The sequence below is a fragment of the Echeneis naucrates genome, chromosome 18, assembly GCF_900963305.1.
Source record: "Echeneis naucrates chromosome 18, fEcheNa1.1, whole genome shotgun sequence".
Lineage (NCBI taxonomy): Eukaryota > Metazoa > Chordata > Actinopteri > Carangiformes > Echeneidae > Echeneis > Echeneis naucrates.
The window spans coordinates 7,644,708-7,664,659 of record NC_042528.1 but is presented as its reverse complement, the minus strand read 5'-3'; the positions used below and the strand labels follow the sequence as shown (position 1 = coordinate 7,664,659).

Below are 19,952 nucleotides of genomic sequence, written 5' to 3'. Positions count from 1 at the left end.
CTCAGGGCTTCCCATATAACTGCCATCTGTCTGGTTGTAAATCTGTAGATGGTGGGGTGGGAGGGATGGAGGGCACAAGCAGTAGTGACGTGCCATATGAGAAGAATGACAACCCATTTGCGAGTACTTTCTCCGTTTCTATGACATAGCAGACATCTCGCCATGGCAACATCAGCAGGCTAACATGTAAATTAAGAGTTCAAGGAGATGGTGCTTGATCGTTTTGAAACGTACACGCCGTCATCGAAGTGATTGGTCTTTCAGACCGGTAAAAAATGTCTTTGGTTTGATTCAGATGAATTGGCTGCCGTCCAGTGCAGATGTTTGTGTGAGGCAGGCAGAGATTTGATACATACTTTATTTCCCTTTTTTTCTGGATGCATTACATTTGTCCTCTACAGGGTTTTGTGTTTTTTGTTTTGATTTATTTTATTTTATTTTTTCATGAAAAGGGATCTTTCCAAGGTCAGAGAAGAACAGGTTGACAAGCCGTCCAAATTACAGCACCACCATATTAAGTTACACCAAGCATTACATTAATCTGTCAAGATTGCAATAAAATAGAGATCAGGATTAGGCCAAGTGAAAGTGAATATTTTAATCAAGCATGTATCCATGTCTACTGTCCATAAAGTGACCTGGGAGTTTATAGATGAGTCAGGGGAGGAGGGAGAGGGGGATGTTTGAAGTGGTCTGTATCATGATTCCATTTTCATTTTATTGCCCAGACCCCAACCTCTCTCTCTTCATCCCTCTGCAGGTCTGACACCACCTACCACGCCCCCACACAAAGCCAGTCAAGAGAATCCTTTCAAAGCATCGCTCAAAACCAAGTTGTCTTCATGTTCCTCCTCAGCTTTGGCATGCAAAAGAGCCAGGTTGAGCGAATTGGGCCCCGGCGCTCTGGCCCCGGCCCCAGGTGCCTCAGGCGGGGGCCCCAACAGGAAGGGTCCCGAACAGACTGAGCTTTATGCCCAGCTGAGCAAAGCGTCCACCGCCCTCCCTCACTCCGCCACCCAGCACATCGTGTTGGGTGGCCTTGGGGAGCATCGCAGCACTAGCAACAATAAGCGGGAGGCGCCCCGTGGCTACAGTGACCATGACTATTGCCAAGCATCAGCTAGCGCTAAGAAGGACGGCAGCACAGCCATTCTTACCATGACTACAGCAGCGGAAATGACAGTCACCTCAGGTGCCACTGCTGCTCCAGTGCGTACAACAGGCACAACAGAGGACAGGCATGTCGAATGTCAGGACTCAGCCATGCCACCATCCTCTTCATCATCTTCATCTTCTTGCTCTCCATCATCAGCTTCATCTGGTCCGTCGGTTAAGCAGCAGAATTTTGCCTCTGTTGATGAAGAAGCAGCTTGTGTCCACGTGTTTGGGAAGCAGACCCTTTCACAAACCACGGAGATCCCTTCACAAGTGGACACTATTGACAGGGACCAGCAACACCTTTCTGCCACCAGCCGGAAGCTCCTATGCGACCAAGAAATTCGAGCAGAACTCAACAAGCACTTTGGCCACCCTTTGCAAGCCCTCTATAGTCAGGGTGGTCAGGAGAGAGAACCAGGCAGCAAATCAAACAAGACTGCAACCCCTCAGTCCCTTCAGGAGGGAGAGGTTAACTACTACTCCCAGCGGCTGCCTGGCTCCAGCTACCTGCATCCAGGATTCCTGCCCTTCCACGATGAACTAGAGCTGGGTGAGAGTCGTGAAAGTCGTTTCCTCTATCCATGGGAGGGCACCCCTCTGGACCTACTCTTTGACTGCCCCCCCTGCTCTCCCTCCTGTTCCCCACCATCCAGCTACTCCCCTTCGCGAGGCTCCGTCTCCCCACCTTCCTCCCTTCTCCTCTCTCCAAACAGGCCCTTCTGCTGGACCAGCGGCGGGTCCCGCTCCCGTTCTCGTTCCCACTCTGGCTCCCGTAGTTCCTCCTGGCACTACCGAAGGCGCTCTCTATCCAGCTCACCTGACAGACGCCCCTCTTCCTGGTAAATCATCTCTCGCACATAAACAAAAACACACAAACCAACAGAGACATCTCCTGTTCCTTTTGGCTGAACCTTGGCTGCTCCCCACCCATGCAGTTTAAATAGGGCTTGGAGCTGGCAGGGGGTTCGGCTTAGGAGTGTAAAAGAGGCTTGATCAGTTGTCAAAGCTGATGTCGAACAGAAAAGACCCTGGAGACGCTTAGCACGTGCTCTTGACCTCCTACTAGTCTTTGCCTTGCCTGGACTAAATGCAAAAATTGGATTTGGCAAGTCTCGCACAAAGATAAATTATCTTCAGTTGTTATGCCAACCAATTTCTGCTTATTAAACCAGGTGGTACTTTTATTTATTTTTTATTTTTTTTTAACTGGCAGCGAGGAAAGAAAATTGGTTGAATGGTGCAATGAATAATGAGCAAAAAGAAAAAAACAAAACATGAAAGGTGCCAGAGGCGCTGGACTTGTGAACAGTATCAGTTTTCATCTCCAGGCACAGAGTTATATTTGAGTGTCTTCCTAACGCTCCCCTCCTCGCTCGCTCCCTTGCATGCTTCTGCTTTTTGTTTGATGCCAGGGCTATTGTTTTACGCGACAGCTGTTGTTTTTACTGAGTGGCAAACCCTCCTCTTTTACATCCCGAGAGATGAAAGCCAAATCCAGGCTGTGGGAATGTAGTCTCCAAACCCCTCTCAAAAGAGACTCCTATCATCATCGCAGTGTGTGCGAACTACATTTCCCATGCTTCTGTTTGATCAGAGCCAAAGGGGCTTCTGTTGGCTGTGTTGGTGGAAGAACAGAGTCAGACCAAGTTAGTGAGAAAGATGTGAGCCAATTGAATTTGTCAGTACTAGTTCATTGAGTGCCTCTGCTTAGGACTCAACTGCAACAACTCAGTTAGTTTGTCAGATTATTTAAAAATCAGTTTACAAAGCAGATGTAATAGAATCACAATATTATTGATACGACACCAACTTGCTCAGAGATTTTCAAATATCAGTACCAAATCATTTGAACAGAATTGAACACTGACAGGCCTTCTGAAAGTCCTGGAAAAGGATTAGAGATTTGAAAGTGACAGAACAAGAAGCTTGTTTTATTTTGATGCAAGGAAAGATAGAAAGGATATCAACAATGCAAGTCTCAAACATTTTATTTTGTGTTCAAGTTTCCCAGCACAAGATCCTTCCATGCTGGCATTCCTTTGGTTCACTGAGCTTCCCAAACTTACCTCCTTCCATTATTCAGCTCAGCCTTCTTCAGCAACATTTCAATAATTAAGCATCGAGTTTAAGGAGTGCAGGAGCAGAAGCTCTGTAGTCAGGCCACCAGGGCCTGCACTATTAACCATTCTTCCTCATACAACATAGATAGCAGGTGTATGCTCAGGTGTGTGAAAAGGACAGAAAGTTATGCATGCCTTGTGTGGCTCTGGGTTAGATTAGGACAAGGCTAGGATGCTTTTATGTGGAATTAACCCCGTTTCTAGTAATGTTAAGGGGTATTACAAATATCAAAGAAGTTCATTTGGTTTCCAAAGTCAAGAAGAAATTAAACAAGGTGTCCCAACTTTGAAGCAATCAACAGCATGTTTCATTCCTTTTGAAACACTTTCCCACTGTAAGATGTACATCACTTCTAGGTTTAGGTAAAAAAAAAAACAATGCTTTCCTACTTTATAATACCATTTTCCATTTTTCCCTCAGGTCTCGTCACAACACAGATTCAATCACTTTTCGCTCCAGGACTTACAAGAGCCCCTCCCGTCAGTCTCAATCTCCTCTCAGTCGCAGGCCAAGGTGATTATTTTGAATAAATTATTTAACCTCAAATTTGTTTTGTGACAGATCTCTGTTAAGTCACATATTTCAAGTTGTGACAAATGTGTATGTGTGCTTGGCAAAATTCCAAACATGACGGAAGGAAGCTGAAGCGACAGTCAAAATGAAAAATGAACTTTTTTTGTCGCCACTCAGAAGCAGACAGATTTATCTGAGATCCTTCTACACATCAAGACTGAAGCTTTTATGCAGTCTGTCCCATCCACAAAGGGACCCCTTTACAAACATTCAGGGCATTCATCCATTCATTCATTCATCATCTACAGCTTATCCATTTGCTGGTCACTGGGGGTGCTGGCGCCAATCCCAGCTCACATTGGGCGAGGGCGGGGTACACCCTGGACAGGTCACCAGTCCATTGCATGGCCAACACACAGACGCAATAAACCACTTACACTCACACTCAGAACTACAGACAATTTAGAGTCACCAGTTAACCTGGATGGTGGGAGGAAACCCACGCAAGCACGGGGAGAACATGCAAACTCCGCACAGAAAGGGCCCGGGAACTGAACCTGCAGCCTTCTTGTTGTGGGGCAACAGTGCTAACCACTCTGCTGCTGTGCTGCCCCACATTCAGGGCAAATATGCTGAATTGATCATGTTCTATTGGACGAGTGACAAGTGAATCCCAAATCTTACTGATGCACGTTTATACTTCACTCATGAGTTGATGCTCCCAGCTGTATAATGATGCTTATTCAACTTAATGCCTCTGTAGTTTTCCATGAGCCACTGCAGAGGACCATTTCATATGCAGAGGAGTACTGACACAGTGCAGAGAGAGAGACAGGGAGAGACTGACACCATCTCATCGCTCCAAGCTGATTTGGCACCCACGTGCCTAATGACACCCGACAAGCCCAAGAGTCGCTCATCAGTCGAAAACTTAACAGACACGTCTTGTGGTAGTGTAGGGTGGGGGAGAAAGTTGCACTTCTTGATGAAGCCCTAACTAAGCAGAAAGTAATGACATGTGAAGTTGTGCTGACAGTTGCAGCTGCCTGGCTCCCCGACCGCGTTGCTCTCCGGCACTCCCTCGGGTCTATCCTGCAGGCTCCGTAATCATATCAGTGGCAATGAGACATCTTATTACCACGTCCATTTCCGTTGCTTTGCAATCTTGTCTTCCTCTGTAAGTGGTGAGAAATAGGTGACTGCTCCTTGGTGAATACTAGTAGTTGTTCTTCATAAGCATCAACAGTGAGGGTGACTTTAGAGGACAAGCAGGAAAGTGATGACACAAGTCTCTCATCCTCCACAGGTATGACAGCTACGAAGAGTACCAGCATGAGAGGCTGAAGAGGGAGGAGTATCGTCGGGACTACGAAAAGCGGGAGTTCGAAAGAGCTGAGCAGAGAGAGAGGCAAAGGCAGAAAGCAATAGTGAGTCAACAAACACAACTGCCATCTCATTTCCTCTGTCACCCCAATTTTTTTTCTCTGCTGTCCTGTATGTCTTTCCTGCTGCTGCTGATAAAAGAGCCCTTGCAATCATTGCTGTGCCACATGTACAAATCTTGGCAAACACACAGAAACCTCCCACAGACACACACACATTATTTAGGATGAGACAGCCTCCAGCCCAGTGCCATGTGCCTAAGCGTCTCTCCACTGCTCTGCTGAAAGAATATATACAAAGTGAGTTCCTGAATGATTCAGGCGACAGCCCCTTCCTCTTTATCTCCGGGTTGTGTATTTTTAACGTTTCTGTTATCTGGAAACACTGTCGACTCTTATTAATCACACCAGGGGGTAAAATTTTAAAATAGTGGAAAACAGAAACTAGGAGGATAAGATGGGGAAAAGGACAAAAAAGGAAACGGCTACTGATTCCCTTGAGCTCTTCTCCTTTTTCTTTGTCTATTTCAAAAGTCCTCCTGATACAGTGAATATCGTATTTTCTCTCATGTCTCCACTCTCCATGTCTGTCTGAAATTACTCAAGTTTCCAGGGAGATCACAGCATGACCACCTGCTGATAAAGCGCACTTTAAATGATGCAGGAATGCAAACGTGGCTTGGCATGCGTAGATTTTCAGAGATGGAGAGACAAACAATTATAAGCAGTGAAATTCAAGCTGTCAAACAAGATTTGAGAAACCAGGGAAGTGAAAGTGTCTCCGTGTGTGTCTGTCCGTCTCTCTCATTTTGTTTTTTCCTCATGCTCTCACTCACTCACACACCCACACACACAGGCAGGCCTCAGGGTGCCATCAAGAGAAGACCCACTCTTTATCATTTGTCAGCAACTAAACCCCTAATTCAGCAAATACTTTCTTTTGTCTCAAACAGCATGCAAGCAGTATAGAAACGGCATATAAAATCCTCTATTAGTTCATTTAGATTTTTTTCTTGGTGACTCTGAATAAGTCTATTGGTGCAAAGGTGAACTTTGAGTTGAGCACCGGGCAACTAATTTACATATGTGTTACTACTGCCCTTAAGTCAGCTTTCAAATTTTCAGCAGGCCTCAATGGACCTGTCCCAGTAATGGCAAGTAAATGAATGAATAAATAAATAATACTAGTGATGCACTATAGCCCCAGGCTTCTGCTGTATTATATGATTAGCAGATGCAATTAAACTACTCAAAAGCTATAATTGCAGCCTCGTGCAGTTTGTTCCAAAATTATTCTGCTATGACCCCCACGTCCTCTGAGGTTCAAGGAAATTCATGTATTTTGCCCTGTGGCTCACTGCTGCTGCTCTTAATGCTCCATCTCTGTTAGATATGAATATCCTTATGATTTCTACAGACCCCTCAGTAAACAAATTCTGCATCGTTTGCTATGTATTGTAAGTTTGACTCTCAAGATGGAAAGAAAGAAAGAAAAGAAAAAGGCTGGCCGAGTCACCCCACAGCTTTATTTTTAGACTTCACAAAAGAAGACGCAGCCTTAAACTTAAGATTTGATAAAAATCACTGCCTCAGTTGATGAGTTGCAGAGAGAAAGAGGAATTGTGGTGCTAAGGCAGATTGAAGGTGCCTCCAAACTGCAAGTCTATCAGATAAGAGGAAGCAAGCTGAACCAATCACAGAGGAACACAACAGACAGGCGGAAAGAAGAGGGACAAAATCAGGGGCCCAAAGTCAGCCATAGTATCCACAGGAGTGATCAAAACCAATTCATTAGGGCCCAATGAAGAAAGAGAGGGAAAAAGGAATAACACACTCCCCGATTTAATCTCCTCCTTCTGAACTGTCTTTCTTCTTAACGAGCAGGAGGAGAGACGGGTGGTGTATGTGGGACGACTGAGGTCCAACTGCACCCGGACGGAGCTGAAGCGCCGCTTTGAAGTCTTTGGCGAAATTGAAGATTGTGCCGTGAACTTGAGGGACGATGGGTAAGGGCTGCAGGACACTCAGTGCACGTGTACTTCTGCATCTATATAGTAGCCTGGTATAAGCGTGGAGCTATAATCGATATTCATTTGGGCATTTCTGCCAGCGATAATAATAATAACTTCATGCAACAGACGAAGCTGTAGTTAATTGCTGAAGTGAGTGTTTAAGGTATAATACAAAGGCAGAGCTTTTGTACGGGGTGTCTCCTGATTTATCTATTCCTCAGCCTACAGGGCCCCAAAGATTCACATTTATTGATTCTCTTTTGCATATAAATAGCATGATCGTCATCTAAGACAAGGCCCCCTGTTCAGTTATTGTTGCCCCACAGCAACACTCTGACGTATCATTTTCTATTCTTGACCAGGGACAATTTTGGCTTCATCACATACCGCTACACTTGTGACGCCTTTGCTGCCCTTGAGAACGGACACACCTTACGCAGGTCAAACGAGCCTCAGTTCGAGCTGTGCTTTGGTGGACAAAAGCAATTCTGCAAATCACATTACACAGACTTGGGTAAGTGTAACTTTGTTGTTCTCTGCGTCATCCCCACTTGCAGTCAAGCACTACATGTGCGTAGCTGAAAGAACTGTCGGTCTAAAGAGGAAAAGAGGAAAGCTGGAGAGGGGATAAGGCAGCAAAATAAAAGGGAGAGACTTGAGTGATGCTTTAGATCAAAGGAAACCCATCTGACTCTCACAGTCTTGAATTTGTCCGTCAGGCATCTGTGACTCAAAAGGGCAAAAAGAGTTCAAAGGTCAGTCTGTGAGCATGCAGAGAATAGAGCTCCATTTCCTCCCTCCTGGTCACGTCTTCAGAGAAGGGAGGCAGACTCCATGACTCATATGAAGGAGATGCTTTTATTCTACAATGTTGATATGAAAAACAAGACATTTAGGGAGAAAGATTTTCCTTAAGTGCATGTGAGCAGCTGTGCACAAGGTATGTTTTCATATGCTATGTGGGTGTGGGAATCACTTTCAGAGCATGGAGAAGACGGAGGAGGAGTAGAAGGAAAATTAAGAGGAGAAAGGCATGGTAGAACAAAGACAAGGAAAGAGATGAGGCAAGGAAGAACATGGAGGGAGCAAGGTTAAGTCCCAGCAGCCCCTCCTCTCTCCTGAGTGAGATTGTGTACGTTGCCAGCTGTTACGGCACTCCAGCCCCGATGTGGCACATAGGAACTAATCATTTACATCGAGGGAGGGACCGTGGTGGCAGCATAGCTACTTTCGTATATCTGCTGCCTTTCTTCAGAGGTCAGGGATCATGGCTGACAGCAGTGTAGCAGAATTTTTCAAACGAAAATGATTTGTTACAGGAAAAGTGTGTGTACACATTTAGCTGAAGCACCATATATATGCAGCTTCCATATGGGTCCTATGTTCTTACCTCAGATGGAGAACTGCTCTGAAATGACTGCATCTGAAAGCTAAATGAGGCATTTTATAAATAATTCAAGCCATCGGTAAAATCAAGGCTTTTTCATTTGATATGATGCCCTTTTTGACACGTGAAGAGTCTTTCTTTTCTTCTGTAGCTGCACAATAATAAAGGTGGCAGTAATTGAGCAGCCATATTGACACTTCAGTGAGACAAGCCTCATTATGTTAGGTGTTGCAAGCCACAAAAGATCGTCTCATCCATTTGATGACATATAAGAGAGGTATTGACTCTTAGATCTGCAGCCAGTTTTCCTCTAACATGTATTTACCAGCAGAATGTAAGGTCAGAAATAAATAAAGCAAAGCCACAAGAGGGTCAATGGATCAGTTGGAATAACACCTCTCTCCTCAATAGATGAAGCAATCACTCTAAATTTCCAAACATACATTTGAAGCCATCAGCTTTTTAAGAGAAGACATAATGAAAAATTGACCCACAGAGAACAGTTGCTAATCCTAAAGCCTTGAGGTTAGACATTATGGTAGATTGACTAATCAGTCCACTGAAATGGAAAGGCCTTCATTTGACTGCCTCTTTGTCAGTAACAGGCTATTTTGGTCAGCCCCATACTGATAGCACAGGATGAAGAGATTGAGAGGAAAGGAGAATCTTATAATAGTGTGGCATCTAACCCAGTCCTTACCCCCCACCCTCTTTCCCTTCTCAATCTTGTAGGCGCTTGCATCTTTTTTCTTTTTTTTTTTTTTTTTTTACCTTTTGTTGTTTTCTGAGACACTGTCCATTAGTTTTAAGTAGAACACCGGGATATTTTTCATCCCTCAAGGTGCACAGCGTGACGCAATCTAGCCTTCGGCCATTGCATTAGATCACGACTGGCGTCTTCTAGCTGCCATGGTCATTCCCATTTCTCAAAGCTCTTGGAGTGTGCTGCTGGGGCCTTTGGGGGCCCCATTTGTGAAGCTGTCTGTTGGCAGAGATAAGATACTCCATGTATTATCAGGTTGATCAGGAAAAATAGGACATATGGGTACGCTTTCACATCTGTGCAGAAGAAAACATTTTTTCCTTCCTCCACTATCTGAACTCGTTGGGAGTAGCAGTTTGATTTAAATTCAATCTCCAGTGGTAATTGTGGCAAGTGACGAAATAGTTCAGCACATTAAACCTCATAAATTATTATCTTCAAAACTGACCTTTCCACCAAGTTGTGAATTCTCCACTATTTTTTGTCAAATATTTATGTTACTCATGAGTCATGAGTTGACAACACGATACTCGCCTACCCAAGGCAGAAAAGAAATCGTTTTCTTTTTCAGAAAGATGGGCATCTATGCTTCATAGCATAGTGACGATCAGATTAATACTGGAGCTTGACAGGAGCGAACAATGCTTATATAAAAGAATGTTCTGTGAGCTCTGATCGTAGAAACTCCACTGAGAATACAAAGGTGAAAGTCTTGTTATATGTGCAGTTTCAAAGAAACCTGCTTTGCACAACTCAAGCAAAATCTTGCTCGCTCTCTTTCAGATTCCCATTCGGACGACTTTGATCCAGCCTCCACAAAAAGCAAGTATGACTCCATGGATTTTGACAGCTTGCTGAGAGAGGCCCAGCGCAGCCTGAGAAGGTAACCAGTTCAGTGGCACCTGCTGTCTGTCACAAAGAGGGACTTCTTATACCTCACTGTTGTTTCTCGCTCCTTTGATGACGAGACTACCAGAAGTTTTACACTCTATGTCATAGAGTATATAAGAATAAGTCGAAAGACCTATATCAATATAAATGAATATATCAAAAATAAAGTTTACATGAACATAGCTGCTGAAGAGCTGGGAAGAGACATTGCAATCTGGGAAAGCCAGTGAACCCTCAGAACCTGGTGCACAGGTTTGGTGCACTCAATTGCTGTACAACCATCAGTGAAAGAAGAAAAACACACAAAAAAAAGAAAAAAAAAAGATTTCTTTTTTTTTTTCCTCCAAGCACTACAATGCCCACAATTCTTAGGAGGTGAAAACATGCAGCTTGTTCAGCCAGATTTGTTTTTGTTTTGCTGTTGATTTTTATTTTTATTTTTTTTTTTTCCTTTTTTCGAAATCTGATGTTTGGATCTGGTGTTACATTACAAACAAGAGTAAAGGGAATTGTATCTTGGAGGTAAAATTCTCAAGGTAACATTGTTGTCTACATTTTCAGGAGAAATGTAGCCCTGTATTTACAAATACTATAAAAAGGAATATTTTTATTTTATGTACATATCGGATAAAGTTCTTTATTTGTTACAGCTATGCACTGTAAAATGCAGCCTTTTTTAAAAATGAGAAGAAAATTTCTTAATCCAGAATGTCGATCTGTAGTAATTACAATACTGTAAAACATATTGTACACCTACATGATGTTCAGAAGACATGATATGATTGTAAAAAAGAACAAAAGATGTGTCCGACTGCTCATTTTGAGGGAGCATGTGAACAAACGTCCTTTTTTAAGTTATTTTGTTGGTGAAAAACAGTCAACCATGTATAGTTTTCTCTGTTTATAAAGTTTCTCAATCAGTGTTTTTTGCTTATACAACCAGTGTAAATGCATTTTTAACGTGTTTTTCATGATTGTAAAAAAAGTACCCCATTTTTTATTAATTATTTCCGAAGCAATCAGTATATACATATATTTATATAGATATATAGATATATATATATCTATATATCTATATATATATAGATATATAGACATATCTATATATATATATATATATATAACTCAGTTTGATTTCATTGCTTTGTATGGTTCTCCTTTTGATTACCTTCAGTGAGAGAGAAAATGCATTCATATCTTTTCAATCAGTCCAAACCTATATTTATCTATTTATTTTAATATTAGAATCAAAAATATTTATGGACTCCATTTTACATGGTGTACCTCATGAAATTTATTTGCTTATTTATGTTGTCCTTCGATTTGTGTTATTTAACTTGTAATCACTAGACAGGGTGTACAATAAATGGTTTGGTGGGGATAATATTACCTTCTATGCCTTTCCGAAACAATCAGAACATTCAGCTAATCACTCCAGCAGCCAACCCCCTCATCATTTCAATGATTTCTTTCCCTGCCATTAGTCAGATCTGCAGCTCGTCACTGTTTTTCTTTCCACACAGAAGCAGAACATGAAGCAATAAAATGATTTTGCAGGAATTGTGTTGTATCACCACGAACACTTGTTGTCATTGCTCCACTCACGCTTGATTATGTGAATGCCAAACAGAAGTTTACAATTTACTTTTCGTGAATTTTTTAAAGATCTTGTATTTGATGTACAAAACGTATATATATATACAATGATGCTACTAATATTATTCACAATAATTACGAGATAATTAATAATAACAATAATAATAATATAAATGACAGAAAAAAAAACTATATAAAAAGCAATAAATTATTTTTCAGACTTGTATTTTAGCTCCTACTGTTGTGTGAATTTTGGACTTGACCCATTACCCAGTCGCTGGTAGTTAGGATGACTCCATTCCTGTATCTTAGCATTTCATCGCCACGTTACCTTGTGCTCTAAACACTTGAATGTCCCCACCCACACTTCCTGCTCTTCCCTTTAAAGATGTAACTGAATCTATGTGATTGTATTGCACGCATTACCTTGTGACATCTGTGCAAACGTGACTGACTCTAAATTCCATCCCGTGTGTAAAAATGTGTGGAGTTGAACCTGTTTGTTGTGTAGTGCATGGCTATAACAGAATGTCATCACAGTGTATACCATATCTGCCTCTCAGCTGTCTTTACAGGCAGATTTTTAAATGACATTCAATCAGCCTAGAGAAAACTACTCAACAATGTATCGCATGCCGTCCCATTCACCCACCACCACCCCCACCCCCCACTCACAGTCCAGATATCACAGCACTGTCGACATGACATAAAAGGTAACCTTGCGGTTTCTGGTTCAATTAATATCCCGTTTCGAGCTCGAGCCAAGTAATGACAGAACCAGCTTCTACCACAGGAAAAAAAAAATCTTTCACAGGAAAACATTGCTGATCACAGGCTTCCTTTCACTGAGTTTGACTGTGGAGATAAGAAAGAGCTAATTTTTATGATGCAAAGCGGCAAAAATTGGTGAAGGAAGGATTAAAAAAAAAAAAAAAAAAAAAAAAACAACCTTTACCTGTGTTTATTAATGACATTGTTTTACTTTTTGCTGTCTGTATAGCGTTTGGGTAATGGTGTCGTGTCCCATTTGATAGATGTGGCTTTAATCATTGTAATAAAAAATGCTTTGTAAATTGCCTAGAGTAGCAATATATTATAACACCTTATGGTTCAAATTTCAACTGTGGCAGACTTTTTAATAATGTGACTTATGAGGACTTTGCCACTGCTTAAATGTTTGTTGGGTAATCATGTTTCTTTTGGAAGGACAATATGTATTTGAGCAAACGTATGTATGTGTGTGAGCTTGTGATTTTAGTCAGGTTTGTGTGCATTTCTGGAAGTGCTGATGTGTGTGGGTGTGTGTGAGGGGGGAGGGGAAGGAGGGTTGCTTTGGGTTGTTACCAGTTTGTGTCCTATCCACGTTGCCTTCTGCCAAGTCCTTACCAATGCCTTTGTGGTTCTACCTATTGTATGACTTTCTTGTGAATTTTATTTTTTATGTGCAATTTTCATCAGCCTCACCATGCCAATAAAGGGAAATGTGTTTGAAAAAAAAATCCTTTCATTTCTGGCTTCACCACAATCTTCCTTTCCTTGTGATGGAGATCCCTTGATCAGACAGTGTTGTTTCATTTTCACTAAGTACTGTGATTATTATTTGTGCTCACTCTGATTACCATCAAGCAAACAAACATCCTAAAAAGTAGATTTAAAAGTTATGAAATCAAATGCTGGTTGTTAATGAGGATTCAAAATACATTCATCATCCCTCTCTCCTGTGCATATATATCAAAGTGGTAAGTGAAAGCTGACTGAAGAAGGAGAAATGACATGAGCCCATCCTTAACACACCTGTCCCTCTCAGAAGTTTCTCCCCTAATAAAGAAACACAGCTTAATTCAGAGAAGCCTCCCTCTTTGATATTCATATCACCTGGGAGATAACACTGTAGTCTTTGTCTGTGTCCACAACTTGACTCCACACCATGAGTCTGCAAGTTAATTAAAAAGTTAGGGGGAACAATTTCATTAACACAATGGAGAGCAATAGTGAGTTGATGGTGTGCTTGATATTCAGTAGGGCTTCATTAAGACTCTAACCCCCCTTTTTTACACACACACACACAGACACACACACACACACACGCATCTTAGCCTGGGAGCTGGGATCACACCAGGAGCTTCCACCACATCTCTTTTTTTCCCACTGGTGCAAAGAGAAATATGGGAAGAATGTGCATTAAACTTTAAGGTTGGGGGTCTGATTGTGTTTTTTATTAAGGCCGCTGTTTAGCCCCGGAGAAGAGAGCGGCCAGCTTTCATTTCAGCTTGGCTGCCGCATTTCAGCGGGAGGTCTCCTTCTCCTTGCCCTTTCCACAGAATGAAACTGTCCCTGGAAATCTCTCCTCTCCCTGTTGGCTTTCTTTTCTCCCACCTCTCCCTTTCCGTCATGATAGGATGGCTTTTTTTTATCTGTTATGTGTCTTTTTTATTATTAACCAGCAGATAAGCAGCTATCTCTACTCCAGTTGGAAGTAAGTGGTAGCCTTGGAGATAATGGGGTTTGATGGGACCAAGCTCTCTGTGGGACAAACACTGTTGTTATGTAGCTCTCTATTTTATTTGGAAGCTGGCTGCAGCTGCTGTGTTGCATGCAGTTGAAATCCTGAACATGCTATCTTTGTTTCCAACAAGTCTCAATGGCTTGTGTTTTGGTGACCAAGCAATCAAGAACAATTTCAAAATGAAATGCTGCAGATTTCTGGCAGCTCTGATGTGAGGAAATCATCCCACAACTGTATTTTTCTCATGGTCCTGCCTGTCTCAGTATCATGTAAGCAGGTCAGGGTGTGGAAAAAAGCCAATCTTCGATAATAAGATTAGATTACTGAGACTAGTTAATTAAAGCCTATGGGGTGGAACATGAGCAATCCTACTGGTAATTTACAATCAAGAACACTTTTTTCATTTTCAGTTTAACATGAGACGCATCAAGAGTACAAATTTCTCTTCCATATCAATGAAATAACAACTGACATTGAAACAACAACATTTATCTCTTATTCTATCACAATAATTAAAGTTTGGTGACACTGATTATGTCTGACTACAAGGCTGGCAGGGAGAATAAAAACAAGATTATAGTGTGCCAAAGACGAAGGATTAGGGAGCTGCTGGTGATGACAAAACAACATCAAAGTGGAGATGCCAGGATGTGATGCTATGTCACCAAGTTCTTGCCTCCAGTGTCCTTTCAAGGTTTCTCTTTGCTGAATTCTCCAAACTTCTTTTTTCTTTCTCTCTCTCTTTCTCTCTGTCCCTCTTGTTGATTTCATATCAGCCGAATGTCAAGCACTATTGTGTTGCCAGGCAGAACTCAGCACTCCTGCACGACTTGAGAAAGAAGGTGTATTTTTTAAACCTAATGATGCCATGATAACGTTATAACTGCAGGCAAAATCCTGTCACATGGTCTGCGGTGCAATCTCGCAGTGGTCAGAGATCTGATCACTCTCAATAGATTGTGAGAAAAATAAACGTCCTGTGGTGGTTTCTGGACGCATTGTCTTCATTGAAACTGTGCATCTTGTCCAAGACATATCTAGAATACTTCTTTGATGAATCCAAACACAATGAAGCCCTAGATGTCACTTGGCTTCTATTCATTGAATTGCTTCTATGTTAGCGTAATTTTTTTCCCACAAGCCTGCTATCGTCTGCCACCTTATGGGGGAAGATAATGACAGTGCTATTAAAATCGCAATCTCCCTATCTGGCATTCTAGTTTCAGCAGTTTCTGCTGTTAAAGAGTAATGAGGAACAGAAGGACAGTATTCTTCTTCCCCTCAAACTATCAACTTTGGGGACTGGATGTATTCTTCGCTAGATAATTAATGGCTACAGACAAATGGTGGTTGATTGAGCGACTCATCCCTCTATTTTCAATCACCATCTGCTGTGTGTTGCTGGCAAAAAACAATGTTAATTACCTCGAGTGTGCCCAAGACGTGGCGTATTAATTAGAACAACAAAAAAGGGAAACCTAAAAGATTCCAGTGTTTTCGTGTCTGTAATGATGTGTATATTCATGTGTGTGCTCATATAGATTTTGTTGATGGATTAGCATAGGAATCAGAACCAGAAGGCAATCATTTGGTAATTTGGTTTTTTGATCATGTATTAATAGATCCACATTGCCTCAACACACTCAGGTTTACCTGTTTCTTCTGCCTGGAGGCCACAGCAGGCCTTCAAGATTGCTGGGGCTGGCAACTCTCTGCCACACAGGAGGGACATCAGCAGAAAGATGAATCTCCAGCGTGACCGCGGGGACAGGCAGCTGACAGGGAGCATTAGGGCTCCGGATGTAAATGCTTGGACTTTGCCTGTGTAAGTGTCACCTGACCAAAAAAGGAATATGCAGGGAGAGGGAAAGAGACAATGTATTTGACGTGATGTGGCTGCAATGGCACTCTTGAGGATAAACTGGTGGCACTTTGCAGACGCTCTGTCCTCCCATGTCCACACTCTGACTGTGCAGGGAGTGAGACTTGCTTGTCTTGCCCCACATAATGGTGCCATCATTAACGAGCCATTGTAGAGACCAAACGTGTAAATGTGATGATATGAACAGCATCTCATTGGTAATTATTTAGTGATCATGGAGTAGCATCAGTAACAATTAACATAATTTCCATGACTTCAGTAGGTAATGACTTCATTCAAAATACTGACAAATTAAATATGCTTCTTTCCCTCGTACAAAGAGATCATTTACAGTCTGTTAGTGGCTGGATTAAGAACATCATGTAATACAAACAAAAAAGTAGCATGTGACTTGAATTATAAAGTGACTTTCGCTTTAATTTATACAGAAATAAAACCCTGAACCACGGGCATCATTCTTTAACTCAGTGAGTCTTTTTGCTTGTGACCATTGGAGTTATTTCCATCTCACAAGCATTTGTTTGTGGAAATATGTTTTAGAGTCTTAATAAGTAGAATTCCAACAGACCCAACAAAATATTTTCATTTCTTATTTCTCATCTTAGAAATCATATTGTGAACTTTTAAAGAGATGTTTTGACCTCACTTTGGGAACCACTGCTCCAGAAAATATAACACTAGAAATCCAGTTTTCATTCCTGTCATTTAAGCTGACCTATACTAGTTGTATCTGGGCTTCATAATGGCTCTATTCAAGCATTCTTGACAAAATGCCTTGGAAAGAGAGAAAAGCTAAGTGCTCTCTCTCTCTCTCTCTCTCTCTCTCGCTCTCTCTATTTATTCTCACTGTGTCTCTCCCTCTGTCTCTTATCTGCTCCTTGTATTTTTATGCAGAGTGGTCCTGGTGGATCACGGAGTTGTGTCTAAATCCAGTTCCCAGCTACTTAGCCCCCACCCAACCCACTCACTCTTACTCAAGGGCACATGAGAACATCTCTCTGTCTCTTTCAGGCCCAAGCATGAACCCATGTATCAGCCAGAGAGCCATCACAATACCGTAGAATGGGCACATGGACAGTGATTGTTTGTTTGCACTATTTATGTCTGTATACAGTGTGCTGCAAATGGCACTGTAATGCAATCATTCATTCCAGCCATCCTGCGCTCTTGTCCATTAGGCTAATGATATTCTGTAGCCATCCTACATTCCCTAGCTGTTGAAATCATGAATGTGAGAAGTAGTAAAAAGTAGGGAGACCGTTGCTTAATTGGAGGCCCATGATCAAATTCCAGTGTCTGGAAACATCTGCCCTGCAGTGCCCTTGAGCAACAGATGGAATTCTGTGCAGCTCCAGATAGACTATAGTCCAAATGTTGTTGTGGACTGAGCGCATGGCAGCAGGAGAACAGTTGAAAGTATCAAAAGAGGTCCACGCTCCTTATCATTTCAAAACACTGACACACCTTCAGCGGCATTAGCCGCTCCATCCACTCCAATTTTGACCAGTCAAAGCTGCAACAAAATAAGGGGTTAGGGCAAAGAAAACATAGAAGGGTTGTGTTTCTGTGAACTGACGAAACTAAAAGAGTCTGCACCCATACAAGCAGCTCTGTGATGCTCTACTGAGCTAGGTACGAACATTCACTCATTCATTCATCTTCTATAGCATATCCATTTCTGCGTCGCCGGGGTGCTGCAGCCAATCCCAGCTCACACTGGGCAAGAGTGGGGTACATCCTCCACAGGTCGCCAGTCCATCGCAGGGCCAACACACAGAGACAGAGATGAACAACCACTCACACTCGCACTCAAACCTACAGTACGGGCAATTTAGAGTCACCAATTAACTCTGCACAGAAAAGCCCCAGGCCTGGAAACTGAACCCACAACCTTCATCAGCACTAACCACTACGCCGCCATGCTGCCAAGGCGCAAACATATGTTGATGTTTTCTGCACATAACATTCACCATGAGATTGGTGTATTTGCACCAATAGGATTTTTTGTTTGGTGCAAAACAGAACAGCAATGGCTGATAGTTTGAAATGAAAATTTAGAAGAGACTTTGAAACAAGAAAAAATGACCATAGTGTAGTCAGTCTCTGATTCTGTCCTCTGAAACTAAAATAGCATTACATCAAGACATGTTCAGTCAAATTAATTACTCATTATCACCATACATCCTGTTAATCCTGATTTTGTGTGCACCATTACAGCTCAAATGTCAGTGCTATCCCAAAGCATTTCAGATACAGTTTGTAATGGAACTTTCGTGTGTTTGGGTTGTCAAAAATTTCAACCCAAATCATCCAGACTGAAGTGCATTAAAATGCGAGGACAGTCAAGCTATAATTACTGGGCAAAATACCCCATGCCTTAATCCACATGTTAATAACACAATTAAAGTGGTGTTTCTTCGACTTTGTAATCTTCTGTGACAAGGCTTACAATTCAATTAACCCCGTTGTAACACTTTGTTTCAACTTCCTGTGAGGCTAATTTGCTTTAAACTTACTTCAGTTGCTATAATTATGCCTGAAGAAATGGCCATTTTCTGAATTATCAGTTATATATGTTAGTGAAACAGATTTCTCTGGGGATTTGCTCCACTCCTTTCAAGAGGACATTTCTGGCTCCGAACTAGATGATGGCTTTGTCATTTCTTATAATGTTGGGGTGGCTTTATTGATCACTACTGAATGCACTAGACTTGTTGCACAAAGTTAATTGAAATGCTCAGCCACCTTTAAAATTAGAGAGAGAAATATTTTTTGAAACAGAAAATGTGATACTTTTCTCTGATTGGGAGCTCTGTAAAGTTGGATGCACCCATGATGGGAGAGTTTCAGCCTGAAACAATTTAAGTGAATCTCATAGTACAACCAGAGCTACACTCTTCCTGACATCTACCAAAGCCAGCCACTGATCTAACCCATTTAATCACTCCTTTCTTGTTCTCTTTCTAAGCTCATGCTGGCTGTGACATATTGAGCCGGCAAACTTTCCATGTTCTCTCAGAGAAGGTCATTGGGCCAGGCCCAATCTAGCCTCTGAAACTGAGCCAGGATTTCCACTGCTGTCGTTCAGATTAGTATTAGACGTGAGCGCCTTTCCTAAGCAAATCAGACACTGTGAAGGACAGAACCATTCTTCCATTCAAGCACGCCTGCTTCTTGTTAAAGAGAGACAGGGCAATAAGTTGTAGGACAAAGGGAAGTTTGTGGGAAGTCTTCACATTTCATGAAAGCTTATTTTTAAATGTGACACACCAGTTATTCATGTTAGCTGAGATGTAATTTTATTAAACTGACCTCAACTATAGGAGCTGCCTGTGGACATAATGCATGTCAGTACATGATAAGCAGCATTCTTGTGCTTTGGAAAATTTTGCTTGTGAGCATGTGAATTAAGCTTTTAATGGTTAATAATTTCCAAAGAATTCTGCTCACATGCTTGTTCCAAGAAGTTTATGTTTGGTGATGTAGATGGCGTGAGCACTGAGCATGTGTGAGCATGTGAGGATTTTACTGGGTGACACCAGTGTTGAAGGTCAGCAGGGCACAGACAGAACTGAATGCCGACACGTGATACTGGGACAGCAGGAGCTAACATTCGCTCCTAAAGGACATCACAGGACACACAGTGTACTGGACAGATATGACAGCGCAGCAAGCTATGTCTGCACCGTGAATCTGATACCCCTTGGATATAGAGCGGAACATACTGTAATTCAAGAGTTT

The 19,952-nt window shown here is 42.0% G+C and overlaps 1 protein-coding gene across 2 annotated transcripts in view; it reads left to right on the top strand.

The window, feature by feature from the left end:
• ppargc1a (peroxisome proliferator-activated receptor gamma, coactivator 1 alpha) overlaps positions 1-12,785 on the top strand; it is a 37,023-nt gene extending 24,238 nt beyond the window's left edge. For both annotated transcript variants that reach the window (XM_029526341.1, XM_029526340.1), the window contains exons 8-13: positions 761-1,997; positions 3,700-3,792; positions 5,099-5,219; positions 7,059-7,180; positions 7,549-7,700; positions 10,120-12,785. In XM_029526341.1, the coding sequence (XP_029382201.1) occupies positions 761-1,997; positions 3,700-3,792; positions 5,099-5,219; positions 7,059-7,180; positions 7,549-7,700; positions 10,120-10,223 (1,829 nt within the window). In that variant the 3' untranslated portion in view covers positions 10,224-12,785. The remainder of the gene's footprint in view (positions 1-760; positions 1,998-3,699; positions 3,793-5,098; positions 5,220-7,058; positions 7,181-7,548; positions 7,701-10,119) is intronic.
• Positions 12,786-19,952: the final 7,167 nt, after the last annotated feature.